General features: G+C 35.2%; 1 protein-coding gene across 1 annotated transcript; it reads right to left on the bottom strand.

Annotated features, from left to right (window-relative positions):
- Positions 1-5,534: 5,534 nt before the first annotated feature.
- On the bottom strand, positions 5,535-11,367 carry MSTN (myostatin). The gene is made up of 3 exons (XM_061135030.1): positions 10,868-11,367; positions 8,660-9,033; positions 5,535-6,654 (listed from the first exon to the last, which is right to left on the bottom strand). Exons 1-3 carry the CDS (start codon positions 11,238-11,240, stop codon positions 6,274-6,276), a joined length of 1,128 nt encoding a protein of 375 aa, XP_060991013.1. The 5' UTR covers positions 11,241-11,367; the 3' UTR covers positions 5,535-6,273.
- Positions 11,368-11,735: the final 368 nt, after the last annotated feature.

Below are 11,735 nucleotides of genomic sequence, written 5' to 3'. Positions count from 1 at the left end.
TCTTGAATGGTTAGGAAAACAAATTAAAGATGAGAGTTAGTAGGTTAATCTCTTTATTTTTTTGGTTTACCTAAAGCTTACCTTTAAGATTAATTGAATCAAATTTATCTGTTGGCCCTTCTTGGAAGAACGCTCCACAGATCTCCTTAAGATAAGAATCTGCAAATATGTTTTAGATAAGTTAATTCCAGTGAATAGTGTTTTATCTATGGTGCATATGCAGAACTAATAAAAGAAAATATTAAAGTCAGTTTTTCAAGAAAGTCAATATATGTGTGTTTAATAAATAATTACCTTTATTATAGAGCCTAAATAATAGCATTGTACTATTTTAAAAACTTTTCTATCTTGAAGTAATTCAAAATTGGAATCAGTGAAAAGACTAAGTGCATGTATTTTTTTTTTTTCTTTGCTTTATTGACAAAACTACGTATTTCTGTATCAGGAACATTTAGTGTAATGTTAAACAGTAGCTGAAGTGAACTGTTCAACCATTGTAACAGATTATTAGAGAGTTGTCTCTCATTATTACATGTATATTTTATGCCTGTCAGATAAATTAGACAGCTTCATATATAAAGTCTTACATTCAAGAGCATTCTGTGTTGTTGACAGGATGTGACATTCATTGAGGTCTTTTGACAGGTAATCTAGTAAAGTATTGGTAAACAATCTATCTAGTGTTTTAAATGGTAGCAAAGATAATCTTGCTGTAAATGAATGCTCTCTAATGAAAATGTATTAATTTTTTAAAGACTGCAAAATTCCATCTGGGCTTGAATGAACTAAATTTAGTACCACTTTGCATTGCTTGACATTGTACTCAAGAGATGACCAAAATTAGTATTGTTTACTTTGATATGTTTTGCAATGTGTAAACTGGAACTGAATGGCCATGCAAATGAAATTTCAACACTATATGTCATGTGCCAGGCAAGTCATGACTTGCATATCATATTTTAGCCTAAGGCTTAATTTCTTAGTTATATTACTGAGTAGTATTCACGTGTCTTATTTTTTAACGTGATCCTGTGATATTTTAAGTGGAATTTTGTTTGCTTGCTTTTTAAAAATTTATTTATTTTTAATTGAAGCATAATTACTTTACAATATTGATTTCATTTCTGCCATACATCAACATGAATTAGCCCTAGGTATACATATATCCCCTCCCTTTTGAGCCTACCTTCCACCTCCCACCCTTTCCCACCCCTCTAGGTTGTTACAGAGCCCAGGTTTGAGTTCCCTGAGTCATCCAGCAAACTTCCTTAAATGAAATTTTTTATCATGCTACATTTTTAATAAGTACTGTTGGAATGAATTCTCAAACAAGTTTAACATTTGACTTAGATTTCTGTTTCTTATGTAACTAATATACAAATATAAATACCGTATTTCCTTGGGTGGTTTGATTAATTTATTTTAACCTCAGTTCCCTCTATGAAATGGGCATATTAATAATACTTTAAGCATTATGAAGATCAAATTACATCATTAATGTGATGGTACTTTGAAAAATACTGTTCATTTGTATTACTATGCAGGGTAAAGTAATGGTTTTAATGGCATACTGCCATAGATTTCCCTTTGGAGTCTATTTGTCCAAGAAAATCTCCAGTTGATAAGGGATGTATTTAGATACATGTAAGCTGTTTTTGTCTTACGGATATTTAGTTAGTGCCCAGCATGGACATTCCTCAGCCACCAAGTGAAGACTCAGAGCTGATTTTTGTTTATAGCTCTCCTGCACTTTGCCTCTTGGAGCACTTCTTCTCACTCTGACTCACAATCCACTCTCCTCCAGCACTGCAGAACTCTTGTTTCAGTTTGTGAACCAGTTCAGTGTATGACTTTGGGCAGCCCTCTCTTTAGACCTCAGTTCTGTCATTTAATCAGATGGTCTCTAAGGTCTCTCGCAGCTCTCACACCCTCTGACCCTGGTCCACTCCTATCTCCGTATCTTGTGTTTCTCGGCTTTGCTAGCCACCTGCTCTTCTACCTTCTCATAATACTTCTTATTAAAATACAGCCACACAACATTTGCAGAAACCGATGCTGAATATAGATAAGGATATGTTACAAATTATAAACATCAAAAAACATAGCTTCACTTTTTCATTAGGATTTGGTGAAGAATTGCTATAACTAGAGCAATGACTCATTATGTCAAATTTCTCTGAGTTCAAATCCAGACCAGCCACTGCTTCCAGGTGTCCCACTTCCTCAGAGCTCTCTTCTGTGAAGTGAGGAAGGTAATGTCTCCTACACTGACCACGTGAGGAAGGTTCTGAGCACAGATCTGGTGCTCAGCAAATACTGTCCTCCCACACCTGCCTAATTCTGATACTCAGACATCAGAACCCTGATGATTTATTGATTGTGTTTTTGACACACAAAAATAATGTGGGTTCATAATTTGAAGTGCATTTTATTCAGCTGTCTAGTTAAATCTGCCACAGACTTGCCAATTGATGACTGGATGATCTTCAAGAAACATAGAATGTTTTATAATTAGCAAGTGTTTTAGTCAGGTTATAAAACATTCTATGTTTCTTAAAGATCATCCAATCATTAATTGGCAATTAGAAAGGGTTTTAGTCACGTCGAGGCTTCCCTAATAGCTCGGTTGGTAAAGAATCCACCTGCAATGCAGGAGACCCCAGTTCGATTCTTGGGTCAGGAAGATCCGCTGGAGAAGGAATAGGCTACCCACTCCAGTATTCTTGGGCTTCCCTTGTGGCTCAGCTGGTAAAGAATCCACCCGCAATGCAGGAGACCTGTGTTTGATCCCTGGATTGGGATGATCCCCTGGAGAAGGGGAAGGCTACCCACTCAAGTATTCTGGCCTGGAGAATTCCAAGGACTGTATAGTCCATGGGGTCGCAAAGAGTCGGACACGACTCAGCGACTTTCACTTAGTCATGTTGAGACATCTAGGATGATTTGATATTCATTTTCCTTTTCAAACGTTCAAATTAGTTAAGAATTAAAACTAATTAATGGGGAAACAGGCCCTTATAAATATATTTTAATACTTCATAAACAATTTTTTACCTTAAGAAGGAAAATTTGATATCCCTCCTAAGGGTTTGTAAATTAGATTCTGTGAATAAACTCTAGGAAGACCCTAAACTCCCTGATATTATATGCAAAATTGTGAGTTTCCTTTTCCTGGTGAGGGTGTCCCTAGTTTTCAACAGACCCAACAGGGTCATAGATATTCTTCAAAGAGTATATGGTAGCTTAAAGTGAAGTAGATCTGTTTTTGTTTGGGGAAATAGGATAATTGAATTATAATTTATCTGCTGTCAGTGTCAACATATTGCTTTTTTAGTTTAAGAAATTAAAGTTCTATACAGAAGTGCAAAAATAAATTTAAATACAAAAAGAACCATAGAGTTTGTAAGGGTTTTCTGTTTGCTTTTCATTTGTATTGTGCTTTAAAACTAATATAGATTCGTAGGAAACATGAGAAGTATTACAAAACATTCAGAATATTAAAACAGATATACTACATTGAACTTTACATGATGTTTTCTGAAGACTTCAGGGATTAGTGTCACATGTCACAGGTGGATGTTCTTGGGGTGCTGAAAATGAAAGTGGTGTGCCCACAGACAAGACTAGCAGAGCACCTTTGCCATTCCTGTGACTTTGGCAAAATAGGGGGAAAAAAACTGCCTAGGTCTTGTCACAAAAGAAATTGGTCCTGATGCTTTCTTTCATGGTCTTATGGGTTTTGAAAAGGACTACCAAATGGAGAGATTGGTGATGTGACCCCGGGGGTCCATGTGTAAGTCTGAGTATGAAGACTGAGGAGTCCTGTGACTGGGCCCTTGGAAACTGAGAGGGATATTTCCTCACATGTCTCACTGTAGGGGTCAAGGGCTCCAGTTATTTGTACTCCAGAGCCTAAGGTGTCTGAATGCACCTGCTGACCCAGACTTTTAGGTCATGTGTATTCATGGCCCGGGAAAAAGTAGCTTCTGATACTTGCAACCGAAAAGGGGCCTTAGCCCGTCACCACGGTTGGCTCCTTCCTGTGCCCCCACCCCCCCGGGAGCAACTCACGTACAGCTCCAGCCTTGTCAGTGTGAAATATTATCACAATTAAAAGAAGTAGTACATTTTGTTTGTATGAGTGTAAATTGCTGTAATATAGTTTAAAATTGTATTTATCATACTTATAAATTATTTATTTAAGAACCAGAACACCAGAGAGAATTAGTCACTGCTAATGAAACATAGTCACTTCTTTAGAGCTAAGTTATTAAACTGGCCAGGAGTGGAGAAGAGAGCTCACTTCAAAAACATGTATAAATAGTGTTGCACTTAAGGATTCTAGGCACTTCATAATTATTTTTCAACTCAATTTGAAAATATATTCCCCCAAACTCAGATAAACGTGTCAGTCTCATTAAGTGCTAGGAAAAAGATGCAGCTTCCCCGTGTCCCCGTGGCTTCAGTAGAACTTGTAACTCTAGGACCATATACCCTTGCCAACTGCAATGCATTTGGAAATTGAACCTAAGAAAACATATAAATAGTTTTCAGGTCAAGATAAAGAGAAATGAAACAGATGTAACTAGTCCTTGCTTTTGTATGTTTAAAGCAACTTGACCAGGACCAATTTAACAGGAATTTCACTCATAAGAAACTAGAGTAGCAGGCCTAAAATTTCTAAACCAAACTTTTGTGCTCAGTCATTAAACTTTTGTAATAAAATGGAAACCAGAAATCTAGAGTTAATCATTATAACATAAAACTGTTGTCTTTCAAAAAGGGTGAAAACACTTTAATATAACTTACATTGTTTCTACACATTAGATGTAAGAAATAATTTCACTTAATCATAAGTACAATTTATTTGATTAACAAAATCCTAATTTACAAAATAGTAGTAAATATATGCAGAAATATATTCATTATCAAATTATAAAATAAAATTAACAATTTGTAAGATATCATCAGTTTATTATTCTGATTTCAGATAATAGAGTTAAATCATTTTGGTATGCTTAATATTTATAAGTATTAAAATAATGGAACGTTGAGATTTGAATACAATGACAGTAAACCATTGAAATTTCACATTCACATTATACAGCCATCATGAATCCATAAGTGAATGCTAATAATGTAAAAAAATATAAAATGATTGTAATATAACCATCTAACCATTAGCATGTGGAGTTTTAAGACCACTATTTAATCAACTAATTTGCTCTGAAATATAAGCATTTGCTTTTATGTCCTACCTGACATGTCTTTGTGCCTTAATACTCAATTTGAATGTCCTTACTGTAAAAATATACCAAAGTAAATAAAAAAGGAGACATTTATTTACAAAACAATATTGTATACATATTATATAAATGCAACTGTTTCAAAGTCTTTTTATACAATATTGATAGAATCAGTCATTTCCATTATTTATCCTAAAAGCTGCAGTATTGCAAAGGCAAGCTATAATTTTGAGATTTTGACAAAAATCAATACTTTTTGACTGCCTTTTAAATGCAGCTTCTCCAAGTATGCTACAGAATTGAATGTAGACCTCTAGAAAAATGATTTTTCTTTTTTTAGAAAATCCATTGCCCATAGGGAGGAGTGTGAAAATGCACCTGAAGAAAGGAGAAACTTATTACTTTACTGAATGTTTTTTACTTGATAAACCTGATAACATCACCCATTCAGCCTATTGTATTAGCACCATTGGCATAAACTGTTAATGTACTGTATCAATCAGAATAGGAGTGGTCACTTGCATATGGTGTACCATCCCTATTTTGTGGAATCTCATCTTACCAAGTATGCTATCATACAATATAAATTCAAGTGTTTAAGGATGTTTCAAATAATGGTATATAACAATACTGCATTTTACCAATACAACATATAGATTTTTCTGTAAATATTAAGTGAAACTGTAAAGAAATAGATTTTAAAGTGTACTCCTTTAATTCACCGGAAGACAAGGAGAATTGCTTTCATTCACCGGCATATGTTGCAATATATTTGAACATAAATGGAATTTGATCTCCTGGTTCAAAAACTCGGGAAATCATAAAAGTTCTTATTATACGATTTGTTTTGATGGTTAAATGCCAACCATTGCATATATTCTCTCTTTTAGTTCATATACTGTAGCTTGTGCTTAAGTGACTGTAGCATACTCTAGGCTTATAGCCTGTGGTACATAATTTCACAGTTTCAAAATTGTTGAGGGGAAGACCTTCCGTGTTTTAGGAAGCTATGAACCAAATATAAATCTCATGAGCACCCACAGCGATCTACTACCATAGCTGGAATCTTCCCATATATTATTTGTTCTTTGTCATTAAAATATAGCATATTAATTGGAGACATCTTTGTAGGAGTACAGCAGGGGCCGGCTGAACCTCTGGGGTTCGCTTGGTGCACAAGATGGGTATGAGGATACTTTTGCAAAAATACAAATTCACATTCTCCAGAGCAGTAATTGGCCTTATATCTTTTAGGTGCAATAATCCAATCCCATCCAAAAGCTTCAAAATCCACAGTTAGAGGGTAACGACAGCATCGAGATTCTGTGGAGTGCTCATCACAATCGAGCCCAAAATCTCTCCTAGATCTTTTTGGTGTGTCTGTTACCTTGACTTCTAAAAAAGGATTCTGTATGGAAAGGAAAGAAGAGTTAGTAATAGATCCCAAAACACTCTCCTACCTCAAGGACTCATTATTAAAGAAAGAAACTAATCATTTTGCTTACATCACATTTCTTTTTAAAAGGCACAGCATGAAGGAATTTTCATTTACACTAGGCTTGATTCTGCCTTTATGGCTCAAAAGTCTACAGTAGCCATAGGGATTCCCCTGCGGTCAGATCTTTGTCTTGTTGATTCTTGTTTTCCTCAGTTTGAGTATCTGAATGCCTGACATAATAGATGCTCTGGAAATACTGATGGATGACAGTAAAGGGGGAGGAGGAAAGGAAGAGAACGGAGCAGGGAGGAGAGAAGAGGGGTCAGGCTAACACGTCTTCCTGCTTGTTGATTAAATATGGTGGCTGAATGTGTCTGATGACTCCTGGAGGGATGGCATGCTCACTCGTCCTCCGTTCACTTGGTCTTATTCAGGGATACTTGGATATTAACACCAAAACAAAATAGTTGCCACCGAGTACTGCACAGATGCAATGGGAAGAAGGAAGGTAGAGTGATGAAGATAGTGGTAAGCATATAGGGTGGGAAAGACCAACTCCAAGAGAGAGGCACAGATTCAGAAGAAGACACAATGATGTTCCCTTTATTCTTTCACTGAAAAATGTTTCCATCCAGATATTTAAACAACAATTTGCTAATCCTTCCCCTGTACCAATCTTTCCATGAATTTGAGACATTTTTCCTTCTATATGGAAAAGTTTGAGGAATACATCTTATTAGTCATCTGTTTAGTAATAATTAAAATCTCTGTCACATTACCAACTTTGATTATTAAAATGCTACCTAGAAAAAGAACACATTCTTTTTTATCCTATATTAAAATCAAAATAGACCTGGTAATTATTGGTATTTAAGATTATACAAAATAACATCATTTTTGGGAGTCAATAACATTTTATGTAGTATATTTAAAGAAAAATTGAATTTTATAATATCTTAAAGAATTTGTTTTCATTCAGATATGATTTACTTTACATTTAGATATGATATTCTTTACAAATAAGACCATTTAAAAACTAAAAAGCTTTCAAGTATAATCTTCTGCTGTAAATTAAATCAATAAATAGAAATAAAAAGTATGGTCACATTAAATAAGTTTTTGAAAACAGAAGTAAATACAAGCATAGATAAGCCAGAAGAGTGAGTAGCTCTAAACTTATACTAGGTTTTAAAATGTTTTTCTATTAATTGTTATGATATATAAGGCATTATTTTCTGTTTGACTTTATATTAAATTAGTTGACATTACCTAAGTTAACTCCTACTAAAGAACAGTAAGACTGTTCAGAAAATAGCTGGGTAGTGCAAGTTAACTAGCCTGAAATTTTTCATTTTATCAGGGGTAATTCACAAAGTAATCCACATATACATCAGTGCATCAATAGTCTATAAAACAAGAAACCTATTTATCATGAGAGATCTTAAATATAGTATATTTAATAGTATATAAACCTAAACATATATCTGGTTAATTTCTATAACTAAAAGTATCTTATTTTAATTATAACTTTTAGAGTTTATTTTTCTGCTTTATTAAGCAAAAGAACTTTAACAAATTTGTCACTCTTCTGGGGAAAAAATGTGTTGTTAGGTGTGTACTAGAATCCGCTGTGAAGACTTCATGTTTTTATTTATATAATCATGTAGCACATCAATGGAAAGCATTTTATATTTCATTCTCAATTCAAAAGAATTCCCTAAAAAAATTAAGGACCATGGTATACCTTTTTTTCTTTTAAATCCTCACGCAAAGTAAAAAGTATCAAGAGAGTGTTTCATAGGATGTGAAACTGGACACCTACTTTTATTGGGTACAGGGCTACCATTGGGGTAAGGCACCTTTGTCTGGCTTATAAGCACAGGAAACTGGTAGTTATTTTTCACTGCTGTTCATTCACATTATGAATAAATACATAACAAGGCTTTTAGCATGTTATTTTTCAGTAATCACTTACCAGTCCATCTTCTCCTGGTTCTGGGAAGGTTACAGCAAGATCATGGCCATTCTCATCTAAAGCTTTGATCTCAATGCCTAAGTTGGATTCAGGTTGTTTGAGCCAGTTTTGCAACACTGTCTTCACGTCAATGCTCTGCCAAATACCAGTGCCTGGGTTCATGTCAAGTTTCAGAGATCGGATTCCAGTATACCTTGTACCGTCTTTCATGGGTTTGATGAGTCTCAGGATTTGCACAAACACCGTCGTAGGAGTCTTGACAGGTCTCAGATATATCCACAGTTGGGCCTTTACGACTTTATTGTATTGTATCTTAGAGCTAAACTGAAAGAAGCAACATTTGGGTTTTCCTTCCACTTGCGTTAGAAGATCAGCTATAAATGAATAAGAAAAAAAGTTAGGAAGATCATTTTTATGAAAAATGAACAAACACCTCCATGTCAATCTATGAGCATTTTTTTAGTGGAAGAATGTGTGCATATTTAGTCTTTTAAAATGGAAAAATATGTAGCATTTCATTCATGACAGCAAAATATCAAGTATAACAATTATTATAGCTTTTCAGAATCTTTTAGGTATATGTTTTTTCAGCTGTTTATGAGCAGCCTACTTCCTTTCCAGAGAACTGTGGACTAAGGAAAATTCTATTAAGGAATGAAAAGTGGATGAAATTTTAAAATGATGATGATTAGAGAGAACAAGAGACACTGCGGAAGAACATCCACTTAGAATTCTTTGGGAATCTGAGAGTTACACTTACTGAGCAGCTGTACCGATCAGTCTGGAGAAAGGAACCCCTCCCCCAGGCCTGAATTACCTGGGGGCAAGACACGCTGAGCAACGGGCTGAGCTCGGGAATTAGTAGAAAATACAGTGCATCTGCTATGCTAGGGCGCTGGGACAGCCTTTCAAACGGGGGGGGGGAAAAAAAAACTAGCAGGTAATTAGCACCAAAATTTAGATGTTGTATTCAAGCTATTTCAAAACTTAGAAAACATTGCCTGTAGGGCCAGGCTGTCATTGTAAGCAGAAGCACTTAGCAATTTCTTGCCTTTTTGTTTTCTCAAGATGGTTTATAAATAAGGCAAATCTATCCCAGGATTATCTGATAGCACAGTCCTAAAGGAAATCTATTTGTTGCCTTATAACCTAGTTACTTAGTAAGAAAAACCAGTATTTTGAAACTGTTTTGAGTCCAGTTTAAAGTGGGTAGAGCACTGTATAAAGCAAGATCAGAGACACATGGCACAAAAATCTTTCTTGTCATGCCTTCTCTGTTAGGGTGCCCGTCTCCCTTTCCTTGAGTATAGGTTTTAACTGCCTGCAACAGAAATGGTATGAAACATATTATCTTTCAGAAACAACATAGATACTACATACAGGTAATAGTTCTCCCTCCTATAAGGAATAAAATAATATTTTAGAAGGTTATTAAGCATGTGCCTCCTAGATATGTGCAGACCAGGTACTCTCAACAATAGTACCATGGTCAGGGTATAAGTGGAACTTTGTAAGCCATAACCTACTCAATTAAAGTGTTTATTTCTTAGCATTTTCTGCTAATTAGCTCATGATTTATCATTATGCAGTGTTTACTTCCTTATTGCTCTTACTAATACATTAAGTTTATTAAGAATATTTCTTATCCTTTCCACTGTAATAGCTTTCAAAATTAGATACTCTGTAAAGAACATAAAAACCCTATGAGAAATAGTTTTGAATAGCAGAAGTCATTCTAAGTGTTCAGCAAATGTCCAAATAGGCTTCAACATCTACAGATTTCTTCCTTTCTCTTTTATTAGTGAAAAAAAAACCCTGTTATTATAAATGCATATTTCAGGCAACCAAATGCAATTAGGAAATTTCATGTAAACTTTTCACATTGCTGTTACTGTCTCCCAATCCTTCACCTTGGTAGCATTAAGCTGGGAAAACGTAAACATGTTATAGCTGTGTAAACTATATAACATGAATGCTATGCAAGCATTTCATTTTTTATTTTTAGCTTTTGAGCTCTCTAAGGAGACAATGTAGCAGCTTTCAGTCTCATTAGTATATTTCTCAGGAAATCTTGAAAGAAGCTCTTTTCCCTCCTGCTTACATACAAGCCAGCAGCTTGTTAAAAGAGCCTGAAAATAGATCGGTTTCTCATAAACACTAGAACAACAGTCAGCAGAATCGGTGCTCTGCACTAGCAGGACTACTCACACTCCGTGGGCATGGTAATGACCGTTTCCGTCGTAGCGTGGTAGTCATCATCTTCCAAGGAGCCGTCACTGCTGTCATCTCTCTGGACATCGTACTGATCAATCAGTTCCCGGAGTGGAGGAGCTTTGGGCAGAAGTTGTCTTATAGCATCTTTGCTGATGTTAGGAGCTGTTTCCAGGCGAAGTTTACTGAGGATTTGGATTTTTATGGCTTCTAGTCTTAAGGATTTAGTGTTTTGTCTCCACAAACATGCATTACACAGCCCCTCTTTTTCCACATTTTCCTTCTGCTCGCTGTTCTCATTCAGATCCACTGGGCCAGCAACAATCAGCATAAATAGGTAAATATAAACACAGATTTGCAGTTTTTGCATGGTTTTAAAATCAAGACAATCTTTTCCCTTGTTCTTCCTTCTTCCGTTTACTTTTCTTTTGCTTTTGAGTAACGCCAAGCCAAACGTTAATGCCTGCCCAGGCTGAGAGACAACTTGCCACACCAGTGAATCTTTTATACTGTATTCCAAGTGGCTTTTTATATTCCAACTTTGATGAGACAAGTGTCGTCGGGATCTGTGATTGGCTCTTGCTCCACAATGAATCTCGCTGTCAGAGGTTAAAACCCTGTCTGTCACAAGTCACCAAACAGTATTTTGTTACAGTCAAGGGTGAGCTGATTCATTTGACTACTTCTTAAAAGGAATAAATCTATGAATAATAAAGGCTGTATGTGACATTCAAAAAATTAAAAACTATATTAACAATAACATATACACTTAGATCTTATTCATCTTTATATGTGAAACTTTAAAATTATAATTTAAGTGAATAAATCTTAATTTACACTTCATGCTTAAAAAGTTGATATGTTC

This window comes from Dama dama, chromosome 33, assembly GCF_033118175.1.
Source record: "Dama dama isolate Ldn47 chromosome 33, ASM3311817v1, whole genome shotgun sequence".
Lineage (NCBI taxonomy): Eukaryota > Metazoa > Chordata > Mammalia > Artiodactyla > Cervidae > Dama > Dama dama.
Note: the sequence above shows the minus strand (reverse complement) of the source record. Positions and strands in the feature narration are given on the sequence as shown.

Excerpts from the sequence above, each read along its gene's own strand:
- MSTN (XM_061135030.1), bottom strand. The coding sequence starts at position 11,240 with ATGCAAAAACTGCAAATCTGTGTTTATATTTACCTATTTATGCTGATT. Across the intron at positions 9,034-10,867 it reads CATTACCATGCCCACGGAGT|CTGATCTTCTAACGCAAGTG; the intron begins GTGAGTAGTCCT and ends ATTCATTTATAG. Across the intron at positions 6,655-8,659 it reads AACCAGGAGAAGATGGACTG|AATCCTTTTTTAGAAGTCAA; the intron begins GTAAGTGATTAC and ends CTTTCCATACAG.